General features: G+C 41.4%; 5 protein-coding genes and 1 long non-coding RNA gene across 12 annotated transcripts in view; 3 read left to right on the top strand and 3 right to left on the bottom strand.

The window, feature by feature from the left end:
• LOC135495987 (uncharacterized protein KIAA0513-like) overlaps positions 1-5,099 on the top strand; it is a 29,700-nt gene extending 24,601 nt beyond the window's left edge. For 5 of the 7 annotated variants that reach the window (XM_064785058.1, XM_064785057.1, XM_064785059.1 and 2 more), the window contains 4 exons: positions 30-174; positions 353-421; positions 628-722; positions 1,142-5,099. In XM_064785058.1, the coding sequence (XP_064641128.1) occupies positions 30-174; positions 353-421; positions 628-722; positions 1,142-1,287 (455 nt within the window). In that variant the 3' untranslated portion in view covers positions 1,288-5,099. Of the gene's footprint in view, positions 1-29; positions 175-352; positions 422-627; positions 723-1,136 lie in introns of all 7 variants that reach the window. The other 2 variants (XM_064785062.1, XM_064785061.1) reach the window with 1 other exon arrangement.
• A 112-nt stretch (positions 5,100-5,211) lies between these two features.
• On the bottom strand, positions 5,212-7,004 carry LOC135495297 (uncharacterized). Its single transcript, XM_064783760.1, has 3 exons — positions 6,756-7,004; positions 6,205-6,320; positions 5,212-5,884 (listed from the first exon to the last, which is right to left on the bottom strand). The coding sequence occupies exons 1-3, from the start codon at positions 7,002-7,004 to the stop codon at positions 5,485-5,487; spliced, it is 765 nt and encodes a 254-aa protein (XP_064639830.1). The 3' UTR covers positions 5,212-5,484.
• Positions 7,005-7,824: 820 nt separating this feature from the next.
• On the bottom strand, positions 7,825-8,701 carry LOC135495795 (uncharacterized). The gene is made up of 3 exons (XR_010448597.1): positions 8,660-8,701; positions 8,330-8,388; positions 7,825-7,937 (listed from the first exon to the last, which is right to left on the bottom strand). It is a non-coding gene; the product is annotated as an uncharacterized LOC135495795 (long non-coding RNA).
• A 1,826-nt stretch (positions 8,702-10,527) lies between these two features.
• LOC135496023 (dipeptidase 1-like) lies at positions 10,528-16,645 on the top strand. The gene is made up of 10 exons (XM_064785126.1): positions 10,528-10,942; positions 11,550-11,697; positions 12,506-12,638; positions 12,948-13,098; positions 13,928-13,997; positions 14,574-14,750; positions 15,124-15,223; positions 15,569-15,644; positions 15,867-16,002; positions 16,281-16,645. Exons 1-10 carry the CDS (start codon positions 10,761-10,763, stop codon positions 16,386-16,388), a joined length of 1,281 nt encoding a protein of 426 aa, XP_064641196.1. The 5' UTR covers positions 10,528-10,760; the 3' UTR covers positions 16,389-16,645.
• A 73-nt stretch (positions 16,646-16,718) lies between these two features.
• Positions 16,719-18,574, bottom strand: LOC135496024 (uncharacterized). The gene is made up of 2 exons (XM_064785127.1): positions 18,314-18,574; positions 16,719-18,132 (listed from the first exon to the last, which is right to left on the bottom strand). Exon 2 carries the CDS (start codon positions 18,121-18,123, stop codon positions 16,924-16,926), a length of 1,200 nt encoding a protein of 399 aa, XP_064641197.1. The 5' UTR covers positions 18,124-18,132; positions 18,314-18,574; the 3' UTR covers positions 16,719-16,923.
• A 2,253-nt stretch (positions 18,575-20,827) lies between these two features.
• LOC135496193 (uncharacterized) lies at positions 20,828-24,725 on the top strand. The gene is made up of 5 exons (XM_064785367.1): positions 20,828-21,422; positions 21,718-21,959; positions 22,214-22,342; positions 22,696-22,821; positions 23,363-24,725. Exons 2-5 carry the CDS (start codon positions 21,795-21,797, stop codon positions 23,744-23,746), a joined length of 804 nt encoding a protein of 267 aa, XP_064641437.1. The 5' UTR covers positions 20,828-21,422; positions 21,718-21,794; the 3' UTR covers positions 23,747-24,725.
• Positions 24,726-25,092: the final 367 nt, after the last annotated feature.

Raw genomic sequence — 25,092 nt, 5'->3', positions numbered from 1 at the left:
AATATTTTTTCTCAATCATTCCTTTCCAGCTTCTGGCCATGCAGGTGTTCGCTACAAGCATTTCCTGTACAGTTACCTGAAGGACCAACCAATATGGCAGTCACTGCGATTCTGGAATGCTGCATTCTTTGATGCGGTACAGAGCGAACGCTCACACAAACCACTTTGCACAAGGTAGGATGTTGATGATCGGAGCTTGAAACTTTGATACAGAGTAGGTATGTGAGGCGATGCAGTTATTAAAGTTGATTTGAGGGTGTTAGTTTGCTGCTCGAGTGCTGCAATCATGGAAAAATAACTTTCTTTAGAATTTCAAATGGCTAAAAGCTAAAAGCTGATCTGTTCTTTTCAGGAAAGACAACAGGGAGGCGAGAACAACTGACAAGGAGTTCCAGGAGAATATTACATTTGGACAGTTAGGGTAGGTGATTAACCCAATCTTCTGAGTGTGGAGACAATAGCTGGGGAGGGAGTTTGTCGGATGCAGTGTTCTCATATGACAGATGATGTTGTGAGAAAGTAGCATGCAGAGACATTTGGTGGATCAAAAAATATATAGGGTCTAGGTTATTTCGAATGTGAGTTCTTTCCTGCAAAAACCTCAGTTTAATTTTCTTGTTTTTTCAGAACTTTCACGTGTAACATGCGGGCGTTTGGTCTGCAGAAAGATCTGTGCCTTGAGTTTCTAAGGAAACAGTCAACTATAGCCAATCTCAGAGAAGGTAAGCTGGGTCTTCCTGACTTTAGGAAATAAGCATCTCGTCAAATAATCATTAAATACAACTTGAAAAACTAGCATAAATACGTATCACTAGATAAGCAGGATAAAATCGGGTGAAACTCTGCTTTGCAGCAACTTCAACAAAAATCCTCTTTCATGGACTTAAAGTGCTTCCCGATCTGCACAACTGCCTTTGGTTCAAATGCTGATGTCTCCATCTATTAGCGTGAGCTTTTATCATTGCCACTGTGTGACTGTAGAATCGCGACTGGAGAACAATGTCGAGTTTGGAAAACACTTGTGTTGCCATCTTTAAAACTATTGCATAATGACGATTATGAATAATGCATGGACATATTTTACATCTTTCTACTGCAATCCTTGAGTGATTTTCTACTACAATGTATATTTTCAGAACAGGTACACATGCTGCGAGAGAATGTCGAGAAATGGAAAGAGTGAATTTCTTGGCCAGCCCTTGTCTTACCATGACAGAAAAGAAAGACCTCTATAACCAAGACGTCATTTGTCATTCTAAGTGCAAAGCAATTATCACAATCTGGTGACTGGCAAGCGACCAAACTAAACATTCGTGTCTTGCGTATAGAAAAATCTGCTATGATTTTAAAAAGTAATAATAATTTTATCATGAAATTTGAGCCATCCATCTTTAATAAATAAAAAGGAAAATTATAACAATATCAGTATTTGTTCATACAATGTTAGATTCGATAACATTTTTGGACGATCTATGTCACAGTTTGATTAACATGAATAATGCACTTCAAAACCTGGATATGTGTACATTTCACTCTTGGATGTATTGATACTGAAGACGCCTTTAATCTGTGGAGGACAGCATTGTATATTTCAAATTTATCGGGACTTTTAGCAGGAGGTAAATTTATTGAAAATGTATCGGATTGCATAGTAAATCCTTAGTGATGAAGAATGAATAGTTGGATGTTCTATGTTTCTGTGTATGTATGTATATAAAAAATAAACTCATTAACTTAGCCCACTTCTGTCTAAAGTCACCTTCTTAAAAAACAGTTTTCGGCCTAAATTCTTTTGGTCATAGAAGAAGACAGCCTCATCGGCTTATATCGCTACCTTATCGAAATAGTATGCAAGGCAGCCCAGGCCTATAGTTTGTTTGAAATATCCCAAAACATAAATGGTGTGTTATTACACCTTAAACCCCCATCTCCACATTACACTAATGGTGAAAATAAACAAAACTGGATGCTGCAACCACTTGTTGGTGTTGGTCAGCAATCCACCTCAGATCACCCAAAGTTCAAGGCTGCGTGAATCCATCATTGCCAGGTGTTTTTACTGCTGAACTGTCATGTTTCAGGAGGCCTCAAACACGGTATACACTAACCAGGAATTGAAATGCCAAATCATTTGTACTTTTTGAATATTACATAATCTGCCAGTAATTATCTTCTGTTGCATTTATGTATACAAAGTGTTTATAAGTAGTGTTAAGTTTTTATTTGATAATCTAATGATAGTATTTTAATGGGAGTAAATGTTGTTATCTGTGGGAAAACCATCATTTGAATATGCTAACCTTGTCAAAATGGGCTCGCTTCATCACTCCTTAAAATATCTCTAAAAAGGTCAACCAAGGGTTATATCAAAAAGTATTGCCATTGTCCTAATGAAATGATTTTCATCACACTTTAGAAATACATTTTGATAATACTCCATAACTGTCTTTCAACTGATGTTTTTTGGGGTGGCTAAGGTACCATCATGTTGGCATTTAGGGCGGCATGTCATGCTGTACAACAGTTGGTTGTCCAAAGAAGTCTGTTTTAGGATTTTCTTGCTGAGAAGAAAATCGTAAATTCTTTAGTTGTTATCTCGTTAAGAAGGTTTTTTTGAAGTAATGAGTTTTTGGTCTTACTTAGACCTCATTATAAGAATAAAAATTTTACTAAGAAAATACAGAAGACCGCAGATGGCAAAATCCTGAAGTAATGTCAGTGTTACACCACTCGTGCTCATGTACAGTCTGTCAATCGGTTTATGATTTCACTGAGCACCTTGCTGTTGAGCTGAGCTGACGTAATAATGACATTGTTTTCCGTACAAAACCAATAGTCATTGGTGATAACTATTGAAATAATAAGTAGAGGGTGCACTGTGTTCACGATTGTTCTTGTATATGGATGTATTGTTACTTGTAATGTAGAGATATGTGTGTACATGTAAATGTATTTGACGATCATTTCGTCTTGAAAGCTATCAAATTCAATTACTCTTAGGAAGCAGACGAGCAAAGAACTTGTATCATTTGTAAATACTTTGTGCAATAATTTATTCATCAATAGCATTTACGTTTGACTCAGAATGTAAATAATAGTGTTAGTAATTCAATGGTTTAGCATTTGGCGCGATAGGGGATTGTTAGGGACAGTGTCAAGAGTTTATTGTGCACAACTCTCAAGTTAGATAATCTAATTACTTGGATAGGATGTCTTCGTAAAGCCAAGTTTTCAATGTATCATTGAGGCTGGATCTATTCTTTCTTCACCAAACAACCCATAGTACATGTATGTCGGCCATACAACACCCAGACAAAAATAAAATAAATTTTTAAAACAGCATTACTTGAGAGGAGAATCTTCACTAAAGGATATGTGTGGGTCCACTGTTTTCGATGCAATGACATGTTATATTCATACTTAGGGTACTTTAAATAAGGGAGCCCACACTTAGTGATGTGAAACCACATTTTACGACACACCTGTCACCATGATACTGGTTCCCAATACATGACTCGAGTCCACATTTCAGGACATGTGTTGGCATTTTGTGATGCGGGTCCTCATTTCATAATACGAGTCCTCATTTAATAATGTGATAGTAGTCATTAGTTTGATGTATATGCATTTGTAGATGTGTTATGGTAATATTTGTAAAATGCCACAGTGGTAATCAAAACCAATAGTGTTTGAGGCAGTTACTGTGTTACGTGTGACGAAAGGATTTTATAAGTGATGACAGATGGTACAACCTATATCATGGACTTTTGGCTAAGAAAATGTCCGCCTCAGAACATTTCCATTTGTTTACTTTTCACTGAGACTTATACGAGCGTTCTCACAGTTCGAAGTTAAAACTGCTCTTGGTCAGAAGGAACATGATTTGCAACATCCAGGCAAAATTGTAATGTCTCAGTAGGTTTCCTCAGTTGGTGAAACTATGAACAGGGAGATATCGAATATGCTCTATCGATTGGTGTAAAACTGCGTGAAGTTGATAAAGAAATATCAAGGGAGATATTTATTGATTTCACTCTGTCAACTGGTGTAAAACTGTGTGAAGTCAATAAGATAATGGGGATATCTATAGTTTCACTCTGTAGATTGGTGTAAAACTGTGAAGTTATTAAGATTAAGGGGTATATCATACACGTTTGTCAAGATAAGTCTTACCAGACACACCAGGCCTTTAAACTTGATATGGTATATTGCCATCCATTTATAATAATGGTGCCAAGTTCACTAGTGATAGTCCTGTTGTTATATCAATATAGTTATCAAATGAATGTTGTGACTGTTGTTATACACTCTACGAGGAATAGAACTGTAGATTATTACTATAACGCATCAGGGTGAAGGCATTCGAATGAGTTATGTCGGCAACATTGAAACGAAAATGGTTTTGGTTGTATTTGGCCTTTTTAACTTGATCTTTGGTGTATTGACATCCGTTTATAACACTGTTCATAGAGTGTAAATAGCCAATTATAATACATGCAATATATGGCACCCCAAGAGGCCTCTTCAAAATTGCACCCGATACCAGTATTCACGAGGGCGACCTGTATATAGTGGTGCCGAGTTGGTATTTGGCCTATGATGGATGGCCTTATTTTACGATGACTAAAAAGTTTACCGAAACCTTACCATTCATTAAATGAGTGATTCGTGAAACCATCATCATTTATGCTCGCAGTTTGGCCATAATATCCTTAAAAAATCCACCACGGTGAATGAGGTCGTCATCGAGCTACTATGTATAACAGAATATACTGCCACAAGGAGTCTGGAGTCATGACTGAATTACTGAAAATCTATAAAGGCTGTGGCTGTCTGTGACTGTACAGATACATAATGTAAACCCTCTTCATCTGAAATTTCTACGCTCGCCCCTGGGTTTTTAGAAACTAATCTCACAGTCTCACAGTTTAGCTGCCAGCATTTTTTTCAAACTTGGGAAAGCATTTATTGTTGATTCAAGATCCGAGAAGGTTTGAACATTGTTCTGTCTGGACTTAAATGCCTGTCACTATAAGGTGATGTGATGCATGTTGTTGATGCGGTTATGGTCTAGATATATTGCAATAAAGTAGACGATGAAGAACATACATATTTTGATTACTTTATGTAAAATTCTGCAAAGCACAGGCCATCAACTGTCATTATGTCAATAGATCACGTTGTTTTCCACGTATGGTAGATATTCTGCTGTTTAAATATCACCTCCATCCATTCATCCCAAATTGGTCATTTGAGGGCAAAGTCACAATCGACTGGAGGGATAAATTCTCTTTGATAGGAGATTTGCAGCTGCACACCACTACCGCATATCACAGCTTATTATTTTGCCACTTTCCGAGTGTTCCTAGTAAAAGACTAATTGCTTGGCATGACCGAATTTCAATTCAACTTGCAATATTCATATTCTGCAATTTATTAAGATAGTGTACTATACACAAATAAACGCTACTATCTGTACCACAATTAATCGGCATTAGGAAAACACTCTCTAAGATTCTGCTGCTCAGTTGGCGGAGAAGTTTTGACACCTTCGGGTGAAGACACCCGCTGGGGAATAGCTGAGGACGCGATCACGGACCCAGTGAGACTTAACTTAGGATCAGATTCGTCCATGTGTGGATGATAGTCTACATCCAACCCGGCCTCTCTGCACATTTCTACTAAAGTTTTGATGTTGTTTGACGACAAACGGAGGTATGTGCAGCTGAGCATTTCGTACGGGTCGAAGGTGGCGTCTTGGTCTTGGATTTGTTTCTTGATGGTTGGCATTTGTTTTAGAAGGAGCTCCAGGGCCATCATGCGGCGTCGTGTCTTGTAGTCTCTGCTGCACACCGGTCCCACTACATCGGGGATACATTCGAACCTAAAACAGAAAATACGGGGAGGCGATAAATAGTAAAATGTTAGCCAAATGTCAGAATCTCATTAATGTAGGGCTACACCCCTACCCTGTATGCCTTCATTCCCTTGTAAAATGCGTAAATGTTGCGATAGCCATATTTATGATCTTTGTAAAGAGCAGCTCCACAACAAGAATCTATTCCAGAAGGGTTGCACCGAGCCTAATAATTACCCTATTGTCGTGGAATATGTGTAATACAGTGTTTCACGTGACCATCATTAAGTCCTGCTGTCTTGTAAGTAGATGTTGATAGGGTACCATACATCAGAAATAAATCTTACCTCAAACAGAATGAGGGGTCCCTGATCAGTTCCCTGAATTCTTCCATAGCTTCTGCGGTCAAGCTGACGTGATGGGCCTCGGCGGCCTTGTGGGAAGTGCGACCACTCCGATGGCGCTGGAAATAGGATTGATAGTGATACATTACAGATGAGCGCCGTAGCTATAGAGGGGGGAGACAATACCAAGCACCAAAAAATGTGTTTTCCATGCATGCTGTTTTGCCCCCCCCCCCCCGTCCTGTGAATAGTGCCAATTGCTTGAAGTTGATTGAAGTTGTATGACAAATATATTGATACTGTTTCTCCGACCACAACATTTGTTGCTGAAAAGGTAATTGATGGGTGCAAGTCAAAACATGAAATTTCAATAAAAACACACAGACTGGTGCTTGTGAGACCGATATTTTTGGATTCAACACTCATTATCTTTTAAGAACACAAAGCCAGAATTTCGCACCAACATAAATAAAGTGGTCTCATCTTCTTGACCATGTAGAACGTACCGATACTACAAGGCGCAATGGAGCAACCAATACAGATCATTCACTCACCTTTTCGCGAAGTTGCTCTACCTTCACGCTTTCCGAAGGCCTACAGTGAGAGAGATCGGCAAACTTTTGATTCGACGAAGCCAATTGACTGGGTATGATCGGCGCCCAGGAATGTTTGCCATTTTCAGCTTGTCCTAGGGAACCCTCGGGTTCATCGTGCGGCTTACTGCTCTTCGCTCCAACTCCTAAATTCTTCCTGATATGATTAGAGTTCCCATTCTTCAGTAGTTTGTCATGACGTCCATCCATGCTTATAAAACTGCTATGACTTGAAGGCGAACTCTCAGAATCCGATGCAATTCTGCTGCTTAAACCAGGATCCGTGGAGGAGTTTTTTCTCGCATGACTAGATGAGGAGCCTTGATACTCCCCTGTGGGATTCCAGTTGAGAGAATGCCTTCGCGGTAGCGTTTCGGTGGAACTCTCAAACCAAGAATCTGAAGAGGACTTCGAACCAGAGGTACCATTCAGCTGCACACGGTGTGAGTTGTTTAGGTTTTCTACAAAATGAAGGAATGGGACAAGTTTTTTAAGGGAGAATTGGTATGATTGGTGGTGATCTATGTACATTGTAATTAGGTTACTCATTGCACCAGTGAAGACCTTCTACAGGCAACCTCTACTGTCACAGTGGCGCTGCAATCGCTATTTGTTTTTTTAGATCGGCAGCGACCATCTGCATCTCCGATAACGACGAGCGACGCGGTCAGAACTCGGAGATTGACGGAGCCTGTGTAGCATAATACGAATGGAACAGTATGAACATCCTGTGTGAATAACGCCACAGACTTGCCCTACTCACGTTTGCGGTGATCGGACGTCAACAAATGCATAGCATACTCGTGACGCGTGAGCGTGTCCGGCCGTACACCACGGGACGAGTGCTGCCGCTCCGAATCAGCACCAAAAGAATACCTCCTATGGCTCTCGTCTGCGAGGCTCTGGCGTCTGATTGCAGCAGAAGACCCCGTTTCATTCAAATTTCGAGCTGCTGAGCCCCCATTGGCCGTGCCAACGTTGTGAATGTTCGGAACTGATCCGGCCCCGTAGGTGTACGGGTCTTCGTTCTGGTGGCCAAGCATCCTTCGCCGGCTTCGTCCTTGAGATTGCTCATAGTCGAACAGTTTAGACCGAACGTTCTTTTTCTTCTTTACTGGTTTGAGAGATGCGGATTCTCTCATCCTGGAATTGGGATGTCAAAAAAATGATGCATTTTCTTGACTAAACTGGCATGACTCCAAAGCTAAGCTTCTGTGAATGGATTTCCAAACGGTCATTAGTATCTGGACGAATAAGGAGTTCATGTTTCTGATAGAACAACGTTATACTGTTATTTTAGCCACCATAATATTAGAACTAAGATCTAAGATCTTTCCGTGTATTCAATGAGTAAAACATCAATGATAATGGGTGAGCAATATCGAATTTACTGTCCCTATCTATCATACTTGTACATGTATACTGTATGCAATTCTATTTTTTAGTTGTGTAGTCTTTTTTTTTGTTGCCCATCCGATTGTGCTTTTTAATACTTTATAAAAACAAGTGTCTCATCGTCAAAAAAGAGCACTTACGATAACTCTCTCAGGCCACTTTGACGTCTGTTTCCAACTGACAAAGCAATCTTCTGTGACTAAAATGTATATACATGCATACAATATTTAGTTAAAGTTGCTAACCATGAGCCATATGCACAAACGCGCAAGATCTTGTACGCGTACTCAGTATTGAACCTGATCGGCACAAAGGCGTAGCGATATATCAAATCACGGATCTTTAGTGACCTTATCACGATGCTAAGAGTGCACCCGACGTCGAAACGACATCGGGGGTTCACGGCTTTCAAAGACCGCTGCATCAGCAAGAAAAATTTCACCACTTCTCGCCACGCACACGCTACTTACCTCTGACTCGCTGATTTCTGCCTCATCATCCGCATCCATAGCGTAGTGTGACCTTCGCATTCCCTGGAGATGTTGATGACGGCGGATCATGTCAAGAGCACCGTGTCTGAAACGAATAACGAGATTTTTACATTTTCAGCGGCAGATGAGATAGTAAATTATCCGGAAATTGCTGACTAAAATCAAGGCCAAGCTATTTCATTGAGGGGGAAACACTTAACACCTTATTCTAAACTTACGTTTCGCTTTTATTAAAGCTTCATGGTTACATTATTCACACGAAAGTGCATCGCTCGTGAATTTGGGCAAGGAAATATTGCATGATAGGCTTAGCTTACTTCTTCGATCGTTTCTTTTAGCTTGAATGAGTCGACTGAGATGATTTGCATTGTAGGCCTACCTGGCTGCCAGGACCAGAGAAAGCAAAAGGCGCTTTTTTGATGGAAGTCCGGTTAAGAGAAAAGGAGAGAGATAAAAAAATGGATTCATTATGTCATGTAGGCTAAAAGTTGTCGGTTTGGCATTTTTACGTGCTACTAGAAAGGAGGGGGACTGCTATGCTAGACAGTTTAACAATCTATACGGTATTTTCAGTTCATGTCGTGTTGTGTCCGAGTCGAGAAAGGGGTTACCTGAAATTTGACTCCGCAATGTGTCTGCCTACATTAAGCCCGTGTTCCTTTTTCCCCAGCTCAACTTTCTCCTTCTTATTGGCGGCCAAAGCAGTCGACCTACCATCACGCGTATTTCCGTAACTATTCATTCGCCACGCTAGGGTAGTTCACGATTCAGGGAGAATTTATGTATTGATGGCCGGGCATTTTTACTGCCGCGCCTATCAACTACGCTTGCTGGTTGCCAGGTATGGCGTCACGTCAGGGTGACTATGACAACGCTCCACCATGACGTCACTTCTTGGTGACGGACATCTTATGACGTCATGTTTTTCCATCTGCAGCGGTGCACCGTCAATTTTCGCAATATCATGATATTTTTCCTTACAATTGGTTTAAAATTTTCCGGCCATGTTTTTTATTCAAGTACTGGGGAGACAATTCGAGAATGCGAATACATTTATCTGCCTCGCAGTAGATGCCGCCGGAGGCGTTATTGTTCACGTCTGCAACGAACTTGACCACAACTTCTTCCTCCTCACATGAGGACAATACTCTCGTTATCGTGTCTCAGGAACCTTTTTCACTCGTACTCTGTTGAAATCAAGAATACATCATTAAACTTCAGTCAAACTGTACAATCTTATCTGAAGTACATGTATATTGTCAAAGAAACTCTTCAGAAAACATAAGTTGTTTGACTAACTGCTGCGGCGTCGAGATCGCTTGACTGGTATCTCGAACCAGGTCATTCGCCAACAACAAAAGACACGAAAAGAATTTAAAAAATGTCGGCAAATATTTGGACGAAGTGATATCGATATGGAAAGCTTTTCTTAAAGGTAGAATGCATCAATTTCTTGATAGCAACTGAAAGTATCCGGCAATATCATGTTTTCTGGATCAAAAATCCCAACAACCCTGACGACTGCGAACGGAGAGGCATTCCGCCCGTTTTGCCAACAGTAGGCAGATAAATACTCTAGTTTCGCACGCCTTACGACCACTGTAGTAAGCCAGTGTATGTGTACATTTCGGTAGGCCCACGGCGGGTGATTGACCAGCAGCGTCAATGGCAATAGTGGCTTGAATAGAAGGCCTAAAAATTATCCCACTGCGGGCCTAGATCTGGCTGGACGTTAGAAGTGAGAAACGAGAGTATTTCTCTCGGACATTACCGTCGCCCTATCTATCAATTGTAAATCGAAATTCGTATTCAGTGTTGGCCTATATGCCTGCTGGGCTGTGCCCCAACTCCGAAGTCGATGCATTGGTTTATCACGGCTTTCGGCACATGATGATAAGATATCAGAGTGATCATGTCCACATTCTTAACCGCCAAAGATAATCGCAGGGGGACTCCGAAGTTTTCGTGATTTTCTATTGGTCGCGTCGAACAAGTGCCGACACCAGGCCCTGTTTTGGATTGCGGGTATTTTAAGCGCATTTCGACCTCGATTCTCCTCTGGGCTGGTTGATACACTACGATGGGAAAGGGAGCAGCCAAAATCTCCGGGCGTGTCTGGATAGTTGTTGCAGTCGCTGCATGCGTGCTCATTGTCGCCATCGGAGTAGGTGTGGGTGTGCCGCTGGCCCGCCGGGCGGCCGACAGCAGCACGTCGTTGTACCGGGCTAAGGAGATACTGAAGAAATACCCTCTTGTTGATGGGTAAGTAGTGACACCAGTCCCTGATGAGTTGTATTTTCAAGTAGCAGTTCGGGGGTGCGTCCAACAGCTTTCCTCAGCCCCCTGGCTGCTCACATTTCATATTGCCAGCGAAATGTAGTCTAGGTCGAGGGCGCGGTTGAAGCCAGGCCCGTAGCGAGTCTTTTTTGGTCGTGGGAGGCTGGTCGGAAAATGAGGTCCAAAAGCGTACCAGAATATCTTAAATATCACTGTTAAACTACTCCCGACCTGACGCGTGCGTCGCAGTAGGCCCCGGCGCATACGAAATGTTGTATTTATATCCTCTTGATTAACATGAGCTGTAGTCTGTTATGTATAGGCCTATGAAAAGAGATATGCCATTGTTCTTTCAACATGCCGGTAAATCTCGAATGCTGATCATGGTACGGTACATTTTATAGAATTAACACAAGACTGTTGGCGGTGGTGGTTCACGTAAGGCAAGGCCTCTGACCATCGTGGAAGGAACCTAAGACCCGGCTAGGAAGCCTCAGTGAGTCACAAATTATGCTAGGCTACGGTCTTAATCCGAAGGAATAATTTTCCAAGAGACTAAATTTTCTTTCACACCGCCCTTTTTCTTTTTCAGGCACAATGATCTGCCTTGGGGTTTTAACAAATACGCGCAGAATCACGTTAGGAGCGTTGACTTGGAATCGGACCTCAGGGTCACTGCCAAGTGGAACGTGACCCATACAGACATCCCTAGACTGAGGGAGGGCCTCTTAGGAGCACAGGTAGGTAGTAGCCCCCCCCCCCCCCCCATAGATTACGTACACTCGTAACTCGAAATATACCATGCCGGAGGAACACAGTGTTGACGACATTTTTGTCGAAGCGTTTTTGCGAATTCTAAAGTATGGACATAAATGAAAAGAAAGCTGCAGCCAGTAAAAAGAAGCAACGACATACTATTTTGGCTAATAAAATGTGTGTTAGAATCGACGCGATCGCGCGAATATAGGTCAATGATAATGCTGCAGTGTAGTTTTTAAATTTGGTACTTGTTCATAGCCTGATAAGTTAATGCATGTATGAACAATGATATTGACTAAATTGATCATGACTGATTTCCACAAAAACGCCAATTACATGAATTTACATATTATTTGCAGAATAACGAGTTTTTAATTTTGTGCCAATTCATAGTCTGCATGGGGATAATTTGAGGATGGGCCATGATGGCCACTGTTGGTGAAATAATTTCAGGAAGCCCGGCGCAGGTGGAGGACCACGGCTACCGATTGACAACAAAACAAATCGCAATCAGATCGGGATCAGACTAGACGATCGAACAAGTCTGCCATGTTTTTATGTAAATGTCTTCGATATCGTCCACTTATCAGACGACCAATGTCACATTGCACATGTCACGGCAGCAAACGCTGAATTAGTTATGACACGTGATGTCCACATTGCCCAAAACATGTGCATGTGACGCAATAAAAACATAGCAGACATGACCGATCGTCTTTTTTGTCGTGCCACTATCAATGAGACGATTGAGTGCCAATTTAGTTTTTTTGAAAACGACTTTCTCTTCAGTTCTGGGCAAACTATGTGCCCTGTAGCGCTCAGTACAAAGACGCCACAAAGCTGGCATTGGACCAGATGGACACCATCAAGAGATTCGTAGCCATGTACCCCGATACATTTAAGTTTGTTACTACAGCGCAAGGTATGTTTATGTTTGTTATATTGTTTGTTTTCATTTGTTATACCAGAGTCTTTCAAATAAAGAGTCAGGCAACTGGAGAACGTATGGTTTCAACATCAAAGCCACCGCCCGTTCTGAAAGAATTTGAAAGACTCTGTTTACAACGAGTTCCGAGTATCATTGAGTCCCAAAATGTAAAAGTTATTCAAATTATTAAAAAAAGGTACGTTTTCAACGTGAAGATGCGGGTAGTATAGTTGATGCTCGAAAACGCTATACTGAAAAAATTAACATCATGTTTTAGTGGTGATGTCGCCATTTTTATTTCAGGAATTCTTGATGCGTTCGAAGAGGGTAAAATCGGCAGTCTGATTGGCCTAGAAGGTGGTCACATGATCGACAGTAGCTTGGCAACCCTCAGGATGATGTATGATATGGGTGTACGCTACATGACCTTGACCCACAGCTGTAATACTCCATGGTAAGATTGACTAAATGTGCGCGACACCGGCGGGTGACTAAACTGAGATTGACGTTCGGAGCGTTAGAGCAAAATCGTCCTACTGATCCAAGAGTAACTAGAAGATTCATTGGAGCACGTCGCTTTACTTGAACCCGGCGAATGTCTATCGCACCTGATCCCGGGGCCTGATCACGCCGCGCCTTTTAGTGGCTTCTTTTTATATCGTTGGAACTATCATCTGTGATCCCGTTGGCCGCTGATGACGTATGGAGCGCTGCAGTCCGACTAGTGCTGATGATTTTTAAAGTGATTTTTATTTTTATGTGGTATTCAATATTATCTTGGACAATAAATCGGCATGTGTTTTAATGGCCGAAAATCTTGATAAATTCTTAATTCATTAATGACAATATTCTGATAAATTTTGTTGATAACAAAATAAAATAAAAGCCAATTCAGATAGCGGTATAAATCATATCTTATGTTGACATGGCCCACTTCTGAGATCAGTTCACACAATATGTCACACTGCCGTAATGTCGTTATATATAGTATATATAGTGTATATGTACTTTATATTTTACTGAGGGCGAGCCGGATGATATTAAAAGCAGAGATAGTGCAAATCTTTGTTAACAATACCAAAGTTAAACAAAAAAAGTTTTACAGTATGGCCTTACATGAACTTAAAACCATCCGTGGACCAAACATTCAATCAAACACGAAACTTTTAAATGAATTTGCCTTATCCGTGATTTCTATCTGATATCCGAAATCACGGAAAAACGCACATGCTCTGTTCTCATTGGCTTGCATCGTTTATGACTGCAAATCTGTCTAATTCCAGGGCTGATAACTGGTTGGTGGACACCCCAGATGAGCAACCACAATTTAATGGCCTGACAAAGTTTGGAGAGGTATAGATAACCTTACCTATTTCCTGCTAATGAGTCAATCATTTCCGAGTTGCTGCGGCTGCGTCTCTTCTGACACACACTTGTCCTCCCTCAGTGCAAAAATGCTGGGGTCATATACTCTTGAAAATAAATGTTTTTGAGCTTTCTGAAGATGTCGGGGGGGGGGGGGGCAGTATCTCTTCAGGACTCCTGGGCCCGGTTGTTCAAAACATATTTTGTCACTAACGCTGGCGTTAATTTGCCTTGGCATTAAGTCTAAAAGGGCTTAAATGCAGGAGATAACGCCAAGTTAATTTAACGCCAGCGTTAGTGACAAATTTTTTTGGAACAATCAGGCCCTGGTCAAGAATACTGTACTCTCAGTAAGAATAATATTTTTTGAGCTTTTGATAAATCTTTCAGGTCTTTTCACCAACACAAATATGCACCCAGTGGAGGTTCTTCACGGAAATAAAACTCTTTGAGCCCTTTTGACCAAATCGTTAATACGGCCCTGTTGTCATTACAATAACAGAGGTAAGATACTGCCCTGATACAATGTACATGTATAGCTTATATATTGTCGTCTTGTTCCAGCTGGTTGTAAAAGAGATGAACCGGATTGGCATGCTGGTCGATCTGTCCCATGTGTCTGTAGATACGATGATGAAAGCCCTGGAGATCGCAGTGGCGCCGGTCATTTACAGCCACTCCTCCGCCTTTGCCTTATGTAACAGCAGAAGAAATGTACCCGACGATGTCTTGAAACTTGTAGTAAGTCACAGACCAACTCTTGCCAATAACAAACACAATGTCCAGTCCTGACGTCTGAATAAAGAGTCCTTGACGGGACATTGTACATGTACTGCCTTTGTAACGTGTTGGCGAGGGAGGACTCGGTCTCCAATTCGAGTTGTGGTCAACTCCAGCGCTATATAAGGACTGAACATGAAAAAAGCTACCCTTATTCTTGAAGAGTCATCATTTAGTATGGAATTGCTTTCCTGATGTTGAATTATGTTGAGACCAGACTTTGGTCGAGACCACCTTTGACAGAAGCGCCAGGAAGATGAGAATATGACAATTTGGCGGTATATTCAATTTCGGGCATACACGAGACCAATCTCCCTTTTTTCGTTTTCTTAAGGCAGACAATGGTGGAGTGGTGATGGTGAATTTCTATAGTAATTACATCAACTGCGGCCCGGCGTACAACCAAACTTTAGCAAATATCTCGCAGGTCGCAGGTAAAATGACAATTGACTCCTGAATGGCATGATTCAGAACTCTTATGAAGTGATTGTCATGTGTAAAAATTCAAATCCTTAGTTTCCGAATTCGTAAAAACATTTTGTAGGCAGAGTAAAAATGCTCATGTCCAGTAAAGGTGATAAGAGCATTTTTTCTTTTCCAGCGTAGCAAAAGACAGCTTGTTGGATCTGGCCCAGGGCCTATCGATCTTTGACAGAATATCAGTGATTAATTTGCTAACCAAAACAGAATTTCCGAAATATACAACTGGCATATTTATCTCGTAAACTGCAATGTTAAAAGAAATGTAACGAAAGTGAATATGAATATTTTCCCTCCAGATCACATCGAGCATATCAAGAATACTGCGGGCTCAGACCACGTGGGAATAGGGGCGGATTACGATGGTGTTGACGTGTAGGTATACAGAGACACAGCCGCAGTCTTTAGACGAGAAAAGTAAAGTTGAGACCCTTTAGGAATCCGGTATTCTCTCTGATTACCTGCGGAATAGACGAAGACAAAACACGAACAACTGAGGCCTTTTAGATCCATTCGTCCAACTGCTGTTTGGTTTGACAATTCTCGAGAGCCTTCAAGAGTATGTAATGTTTGACCAACCAATCGTTCTTATTCCAGCCTCCCAGAAGGCCTCGAGGATGTGTCGAAATACCCTGACCTCTTCGCCGAGTTGATAGACAGAGGATGGAATGATGAGGATTTACAGAAACTCGCCGGCAAGAACTTGGTGCGCGTCTTCAAGAAAGCCGAGGAGGTAACTTGAAATTTGGATGCTTCCCGATCACCCCTATGCTGCCTTATTGCCATTTTTTAGAATACGAGTCATTTGTGGCTGGCGACATTAAGCGGCGAAAGGAACTTAAACGAGTCGGGCATCTTTGACCCCCTTTGAAAATATTTTCACAAAAGATTCCGGCGAATATATTACAATGGAACGGTATATCAATTTCCATCAACTACCGTTATGAGGTTGCTTTAGGGTCAAGGCTGTATAGCCTAAATTTCAAAATGTCATCTGTACCTTTCTTCTAGGTCCGTGATCAGATGGCCCAAGGCACCCAGAAGAAGTATCCAGATGACACGAGAATCGACCCATCCGAGTTAAAGAATACAACTTGTCACACGGATCAACCAGTTTAGAATGTTTTATACAAATTTGTTCAAGTGGTGTGGGACGGCTTTGATATCCTTCCAAGTGAAATATCCAACTCTTTACCCCAAATTTAATTTAGGCTAAACTTGCGCTGTTTTCGAATGGGGGAATTGTCTCTTATGACAGAATTATTGGGATTGAAAAGGTAAATCAAAAACATGTAGTGAAATGATCTATTGGGTGTTCGGTGAACAGTACTTGAGACCAACTGCAGCATGGTAGATATATTGTATTTCAACAGGATTTTGTACATTTAAAAGAAGAATAAAACTTAGTACATTCTGTCTAAATCACGTCTTCACCTGTCCCCAAATATTTTTGAGACACTCTTTTTCCACACACTATGCAAATCAAAGATGCAGACTGAACATTGTCTGCTCATAGCATATATGCACTATTCACGCTTTGATGGATGTTTTTTTCCAACGAGTCGAACCAGGCTCAGTTTTCTAACATGGCGTGGTACAGTCACGTAGAGGTCAGCAGCTGGGCCCACTCGCTCCACAATTAGTAAAACAAAGCCTATAGAAGTTCCTTTTCGAGCCTGAGCTCCTTGATAAGTTGTTTGTATCTGCTTGGCCCTGCAAGGAGTTTAAACTTCGTAAACAGATCTTCCATTTTTAGCAACTGGTCAGAATACTTCCCGCTTTCTATTGCCTCAATGTAAAAGGCAACAGTTTCTTGAATTGCCTCTTTCAGGGGTGTCGGTTCGAAACCCAAAACCCTCTTGATCTTGGAGACATCTAGTGGACCCTTCTGGACTGAGGGGTACAAGGCACGGGCATCAGTATCTTCGGCGTCAACGAAAGAATATATTGGGTCAATCAGACCCAAGGCATCCGCCATTTCCCGGAGTAGAAGCTCCAGGGTCAAATTTGTTTCCCGGAATGCTACATTATATACGGTATCATATACCTCAGGCTGTGGTTGTAAAAGCTTGATAACAACACGAGCAACGTCTTTCACGAAAACATAACTTGACGCCACATGTGCGGTGTCTTTTGGTATTCGAACAAACGTTGTCATCATTTGGGCATAGGTTTGCCATACTTGGTAAGTCAGCCATCTTGGACTGGTGTCACGTGGGCCGATGACATCAGGGAGCCGGAGAATAACGAATGGAAATCCTCCGCGGAGTCTTTGTTTGATGACATCGTTCTCAGAAACAAATTTCTTGTTGCCATACGCATCGGCATTAGCATACTCAGCCACTTTCGCCGTGGATGTTGGCCTGACGGCATCGCTTTCCTTCGTTGGATCAGAATGACTCTTGTTGCACACTTCGTAAACCGAATCAGAACTTATGTACACATACAATTTAGTGCGATTCCGCAAAGCGGTGATAGCGTCACGCACGTGATGATAATCCACACCGCTTACGTCAACAACGCTCTCAAAAATATTAAACTGGATGTACCGCATTAATTTTGGACAGCTTGTTTTCATTGGCCAGTCTCTGTCACATGTGATGGACATGACCTTGTCCTTAAACTTGGCACTGTCCCAGTACCAAGATCCTCGGTGGGTCAAGGTCACCTCGTAGCCATTATCAAGAAGTTGCTCCACAATATGAGAACCGATGAATCCAGTTCCTCCGAACACCAAAACCTTTCCCTTGGATCCTTCATCCTCTATGGTGCTGCCTGTTTTCGTTTTTGAAACACCAATATTTGCTAATAGCACCAGAATGCAGACGATTCTAGCAACGTTACGCACGGCCATTTCGTTATCCTGAAATAATGAAGAGGATGAACATTTAACGGAACTGATCACTGTCGGCACAATAGTACGACACTACAGTATCATGAACGATAACAAATTAATTAAATTTGCACGTTGGCATGCTTGCACTGTGGTGTCACCTCATAGAATATGCGGCAATCATTATCTTGATCTCAATAACGCAATTTACCTGCAAGTCTTGTTGGATATCCAGTCATGCACGTTGCATGTACAGTATGTATAACGACCGATATTTTGAGCCTATGGCGTAAATAGGCCCAGGTAGGTGTACGGCCTAAGTGACTGTGCTAAAACATGACGTGGCTTGGACTAACTTAATCCCTTTGAAGGATTAAAAGACAATGGAAAACTGTAAACCTTGATTTTTCAGGCATTTGATAAATGGGTCTCGTGTATGATTTTGCCATGCCTCGGGTGAAAGGAATCTTAGTCAAATAACAAGAAAAATCAGGAAATACAAGATAATCGTGATCATTAAGAAAGTGAAATCAAATCACATACATGTATTGTTTAATTGGTCATGCTGATCTACCCAATATTTGCCAAAGCGCCAATCCCGACGAAGGATATTTCAATGAAGAGTGTTCCGTATTGTCCAAACCTCCAGAACACCAGAGTGTAAAACTTGCCAATGACGAATTTTTCGAAGTATCATACCACGCAAATTAACTGACTTTGATTTATTTTGAACAACCGTCCCAAGTCGGAATATGTAGTCAAATCCTAAAGTAATGCCATACCTTAAGAGCTTGACATATGTTGGACGTCGGCATCATTCATAACGTTGGCAGGTCAACATTCCTATTAAAATTTCCCTAAACCTGTGGCCAGTAAAAAAGTAAATGAAAAAATTTATGAAAGAATTCATACCAGATACGGCATAGAGGGCGCCAAGTGTCACAGTAATACCGTCAAGGTCAAGGTTCAAAACGAGTACAGATAGGTTGACAAGTGTTGAGGGAACCTCTATGACAAAGAAATATACCACCAATAGTACGAGTCTCTTGGTGATGTAGTTGGTTTGATTGCCCCGCTTTCCTGACTCGTTTAAGCCGCGCGCATGCCGAGTTCGCAGAACGTGCACCATTCTTATCCCCGTGAAACCAAGGGCGAGTAGGGGTATAAAAAATAAGACAAGGTAAAAAAGAATATTAACATAGATCAACAAAAAATATGTATTGAACTCGGCAAGTTTGCTGTAAACCGACAAAGGTCTGACACGGTTGGTACACGGGTCACGTTTAAACTGAGTATCGCAGTACCAGAGTTTAGGGAAGTTGTAACAGAGAGAGAAAATGAGTATGAACGAAACGGCTTTCTTGTAGTTCTTGATCGTGCAAAGAGAAGTCGCCTTTAAAGGCATGCAAACTGCAACATATCTCTCCACTGCCACGAATATCATAACGTACGTTGAAACGGTCTTCCAATACCACGTAAGTGTCCAAAGATACCCGCGGGCGAGCTGAAAGAATTCGTGATATAACTCCAGATACCCCGTGTACGTATAGACTGCTGGTAGCGAGTACGTGATACCGTATGTTATGAGAACCCAGTTGTCAGATATTGCCAGCGCCTTGAGGAGAAATGATGTCGAGCCCTTCATTTCACGAGTCAGAACGACGATTGATAACGAGTTTCCAATAATACCGGATACGACGTAGAATAACATGAATGGTACGTAGAGGATGAATAACACTATGTCCTCAACTGTCTCGGTATAAACCGGATTGTACAGGCACTGAGGTGGAGACTCGGACATGTTATCATATACCCTAAATGCACTTATGCGTCAGACATGCTGTGAAAAACATCAAAATACAAACTTCTCCAAAATCATGGAAAGTGTCTGCAAGGAACGTTTTGCTTTAAAATGAAGTCTCTGCCAATTAAAATCCCATTAAAACTAATGTTTTAAAGAAAAAATGTGTAAAAGGGTTCGAAAGAATGACCGCACGAGCTAGGATGCAATCTGCGATGCAATAAAAATATCCGTATTGCACTCGGTGCAACATGGCAACTTCATTGTTGCTAATCCGGAGAAAAAACCTTCACATCTTCAGGTCATATTCTTTGTTACATCGTTAATTTTCTCCGGCCCGAAAGCCCTTGACCTGCAGTCTCGAGCTTTCTCCTTCAAGCTTTAGGCCGAAGAAAATCAACTCGTGCAATCTGGTGACTCGGATCACACACACGAGCAGTATTCTTTTTGTACTGACATACATGTCGGAATATGTCGTTTTTCATACTATGTAATTTGAGAACGTACATATTATGTGCTATTGTGCGTCTGAAACCTTTGTATCGCTGGCCTGAGGTCTCCAATTCCCGGTGATCAAAGGATTTTCGCTTATACAATACGTTCAGAATGAAAACAATACTTTGAACTTGGAATACATTAAACACATCGGCTGCTGCAAAGTATATACATTGAATTTTGATCCTAACCTCTACTGTCACAGGCGTGTTCCAGTAGCGAACTGCAATCACCTGTTGTATTATCCTCAACAGAACCGTCCCAGGGAACGAGTTTGATAATCCGCGGCATGCGTGGCCATTGACCAATGGTCCAGCTGTGACATGGCAGTAACTGAACAAATTAATTCTGCAATTTTGAAACGGAAAATATATCAATCACGAGGATTGCCATTCGTCACACTTACACAAGCTATTGAAATGATTTTAATTGACGGAGCCAATGAGCAGATTGGTTCTGACAACTACATTCGGAAACTGATATTTGACTTTGATGACAGACGATGTTCCGAAATTTGCCTTTAATACATTGTATCTAGGCAAGATAAATTTATCAGAAGGGAATTTTTGTGAGGCCATTGTCCAAAGGATTCGATTATGAAAAAGCGGTCACCTGAGCAAGCGGAAAACAAAGCCAGATTTGCGTAATCCTGTCCAACAAGACAAAGCTGATTTCAACATTTTGTTGCCGAGTTCCTTTGTGCACCAATAGGCCTACCTACAGCACTTGGATCTCCTTTTGAATATTCTGTTTCTGGTCCGAGAGGGAACAAAGCTCCGCCAGAATCATTTGGAATACCACCAAAGATGAGGAAGGGGATCAGTTTCAAATTATCAATTTGATAACGTTACTGTTGATTTCATTCGTGCGCCTGCAACTGGCATGAAAATTGAGTCACCTTTTTTCTACTTTCGGTCCAAGGAAACCCACCTTTTTCGGAGTGTCCGAGATGAGGAAGGGATACTACAGGTCCTTCTCGGGAGTGCCGGCTCACTTCTTGTTAGGACAGGTATATAAGGAGGAGGTAAGTGGTCAAGTTTATTGCATTCCGATATTTATCTCAAGCTATTTCGAAAAATTGACAACCGGTATTCGATTTGAACTCAGGATTCGATTAAACTACATCATGACGCTAATACTGGTAACCAGAGGTGGGTTTGAACTTCACCCAGAGAGCCACACTATCACTATATTGAGGGGCGTACTCTGAAGCTGACTCTGAATACAATTCCTTTACATCCTCTATATATTTTACAGGGGCAACAGATATTTATTGAGATGTATCAATGTATTCTTAATAATTTTTCCCATTATTTCAGCAATCGTGATCGTCCTGGTTTTGTCAGCTTCATATCACCACGTGACCTCATCCCCCATCAAAAAACGACCAACCAGAATGGAGAAGATATCAACTGTGGGTGTGACTACATCAGGGGTCGCCACTAGACCGCATCTCCTCCGCCATCTTCGCAGCGTCCCTGATGAAACGAGTCGGTTGGGAGTGATTGTTGGAAGACTGGAACACATATCATATCTAACGAACAGATTGTCAAACGAGTTTGTAAGTATTGGTAGCCTGGGCCTGATTGTTCAAAGTTTTGTCACTAACTCTGGCATTACTTGGCGTTATCTCCTTCAAAATACAGGGACCCGCGCAATGGTCCAATGCAATGTCTGTCGAATTAGATATCATGGATCTGGCGAAATCAGAATAATGGTCTGGAATGAAATGGCCAACTTTCAATGTCAGCCTGAGCAATTTATAAAAATTAGATGGCGCTTAGGATTAATCATGTGCATGTTTCTTAAATACAGTTGGCCAGATGTCGCCTTGGAAATGACCAGGATTTTATTTCCAACATTGCAAGATGTCACTTCCCCGGAACACCACATGTTGCAGAACTGACGCCTCGAGTTGAGCTGAATGGAACCTGTGGATACAAGGTACGCTATGGTAATTTAGTTTATTCACATGTCGGCGTTGCCGATCCCTAAGAAAAAATGTCGATCTCACCATTGTCAATTAGGACGGTAAAATATAGTGTTTTTACCATGATTTTCACCAAAATAAATTCTGAATTCACCATGGGAAATCGAATGCACCATGGTGAAATCTCGTTCACCTTCGATGATTACTCATGCGCAGCGAGGAGGCGTAAAATAACAAATGCCTTGTCGAGATACACTGCGTGGCACTTGTATTTGTAGCCAGGTTCATGTATAAATGTTCCTTAGAGACTCTATATAAGTACAAGCAATTACCTTTTAGGAATATTTATGTATTTTTACCATTTTAGATCGTCCGGATCGGATTCTGTGATGATGTCGCCACTGGCCCACAGTTCAATTGTCGACGAATCCGACTTGAAGTGGCTGAGAATCAAACTTCGCTGGTCAGAGTCGAAAGAGGATATCCAGGACTGGTGAGAGGAACGCTGCATAAAAAGCGTCTTATAACTATTATCAGGGGTCCCCAAAGTAAAAACAAACAGTTTGATGGTTCGCTTCTCAAAGCACTGGATTTTAACCCCCGAGGATAAGAACTTGACCTGGTTTCCATTCTCATTTGTCATACATATTTAGCCCTTACGTTTTCAAAATCTTCTTGAGCGTGACCTTAAAAATTTACTCGCCAAACCTCACACTTCGTGTACAACAGAGTTCCACCTTCCTAAGATGTGCATACTGAACTCCCAGTGGTATTGCCTCCGTAGCCACCGCCCCCCATACGCCCGTTGTCTGGAAACTGAGCAATGTCAATACATTGAGGGTCAAGATGAAGATGTACGGACCATGCTAAATGTCTTCCCATTGTGCCAAACTAGCTTAAATGGTCCTACCCCTTTCTAGTTCATAGTATTTTCTCAATGCCATATTGCTGTTATTATACCTGCGAATTCGCTGAAACGTGGCGAAAATTCATGAATTGTATCAAGCCCTTCACCACCACCCCTTTCATTACAGCTGAGGTTCGTCGTCAAGCAAACCTTAGCCACGGTGCAGGAATATCGCGTTCATCTGAGCCACGTTCAAGCTAGAGCAGTAAACTGCACACAGGACAGTGATGAAGTTTTCGGAAGTATTACAACAACAATGCAAGATCTATTGGAGTACCTTCAGATATATGTAAGGTTTACTGACGGAGGTGACACCAATGGGCATCTCAATGAAAAACCTTTACCCGACTTCCGGCAGGAGAGAGCTAGAGGAAACGATTATGACTACATGGTCGTTAGGGACTTTAAGAAAGCAGTAGACTATATTTTGGAAATGTATGCTCATATCAACAATATCATCCCGCAAACTCGTCAAAGAAATAGGCCTAGGACTACTCATAGGCATATATAGTAAGTGAGTTATGCAAGTGATCCGCCAGCTTCCCAGAACGTTGCTGATACATTCCAGATAAGAAAAACTTCACCGTCAAATCCTTTTCGACACCTTCCCGTACATTTTTGCAAATTCATGCGGTGAGTGCATTTGCGCGACGATGATATTAATGGGATCGTGTCGGGATAGTGACGGGAACGTATCGGGAGCCGGATTAACCTCATTCGGAATGAAACTGTCCTCTGTATAGTAAGACTAATCATCTTATTTTTATTTTGGTGGTGAAGGGTGGTGGGTTTACCTGTGGCCTCACTGGCAACGAAACCAAAAAACCGGAGGAAGTGCCGTAACGTACACAAAATCGAGATGAAATATTCACTCAATCTTGGCAGCTCTGAGTCAAATAGAGCTAATTAAAATGTCGAGTTTTGGTAAATACATGGCTCGGATGGATCCAAGTGGAATTAATTCTCAATATGTGGTTGATTCTAAATCTACAGAGAAATATGCTTGCTGATAATATATTTACGAAAATGTGGTCTCACTAGTCAGTTTAGAACAGTTTAATATTTTAATGGGCCATATCAATGCAAGTGACAATTTGACGGATTTGCTGTACAGATGTCATTTTTTCTCAGGCATTTGGTATTGGAATGTTGTAAAATGTTATCGTGATATTGGTAAAGGTTATTTTTAACACAAATAAAATTTGGTGAGGATTTATTGGCCCTATGGGTACTTACCAAAACCCATGTATAGCAATGCACACGTGATCTACAGTGTCTAATACAGGGCTCGCCTCTATTTGGCCCGGCATTTTTCTTTGGACCCGTTATAAAATTAGTAGTGGCGGTATAATTGTACTGGAGATAATTTGATACGGTGACAGCAACATTATTTCATAGCAGGCCATTACACTACCATGTATAATTCAATTTCAGTTAAGGCGTTATTAAAAAAAAACAACCTTGGATTGCATATGGTACACGAGATACATGTATATAGCAGTAATATTTTCTGTCATAAAAAAATATAAAGTTGAATCGTTCACTTGTGTTATTTCTGTGTATTCCCTGTATTGTAAAATGTTTAGACGCTCGTACGCGTCTGATATGATTTGACAAGCTCTGACTACAACATTCTGAGGATATTTAACTATTTCCAAAGGACAAGGGATTATTCCTTAATCCTCTTCTCCAGTTTCATGTTTGATATTTTTTCCTTTTTTTAATTGTAATGGGAAAACAAGTTATCCGTTCCTTCAAAAACAGCCGAGACTGATGTGATCCTAACATGATCCCGCTGTGACAGAAATCCATAAACAACGATCACCGGCAGAATTTCATTCGCAAGATTCGTGAAAC

This window comes from Lineus longissimus, chromosome 11 (assembly GCF_910592395.1).
Source record: "Lineus longissimus chromosome 11, tnLinLong1.2, whole genome shotgun sequence".
Lineage (NCBI taxonomy): Eukaryota > Metazoa > Nemertea > Pilidiophora > Heteronemertea > Lineidae > Lineus > Lineus longissimus.
This window is presented reverse-complemented; position numbering and strand designations above follow the sequence as displayed.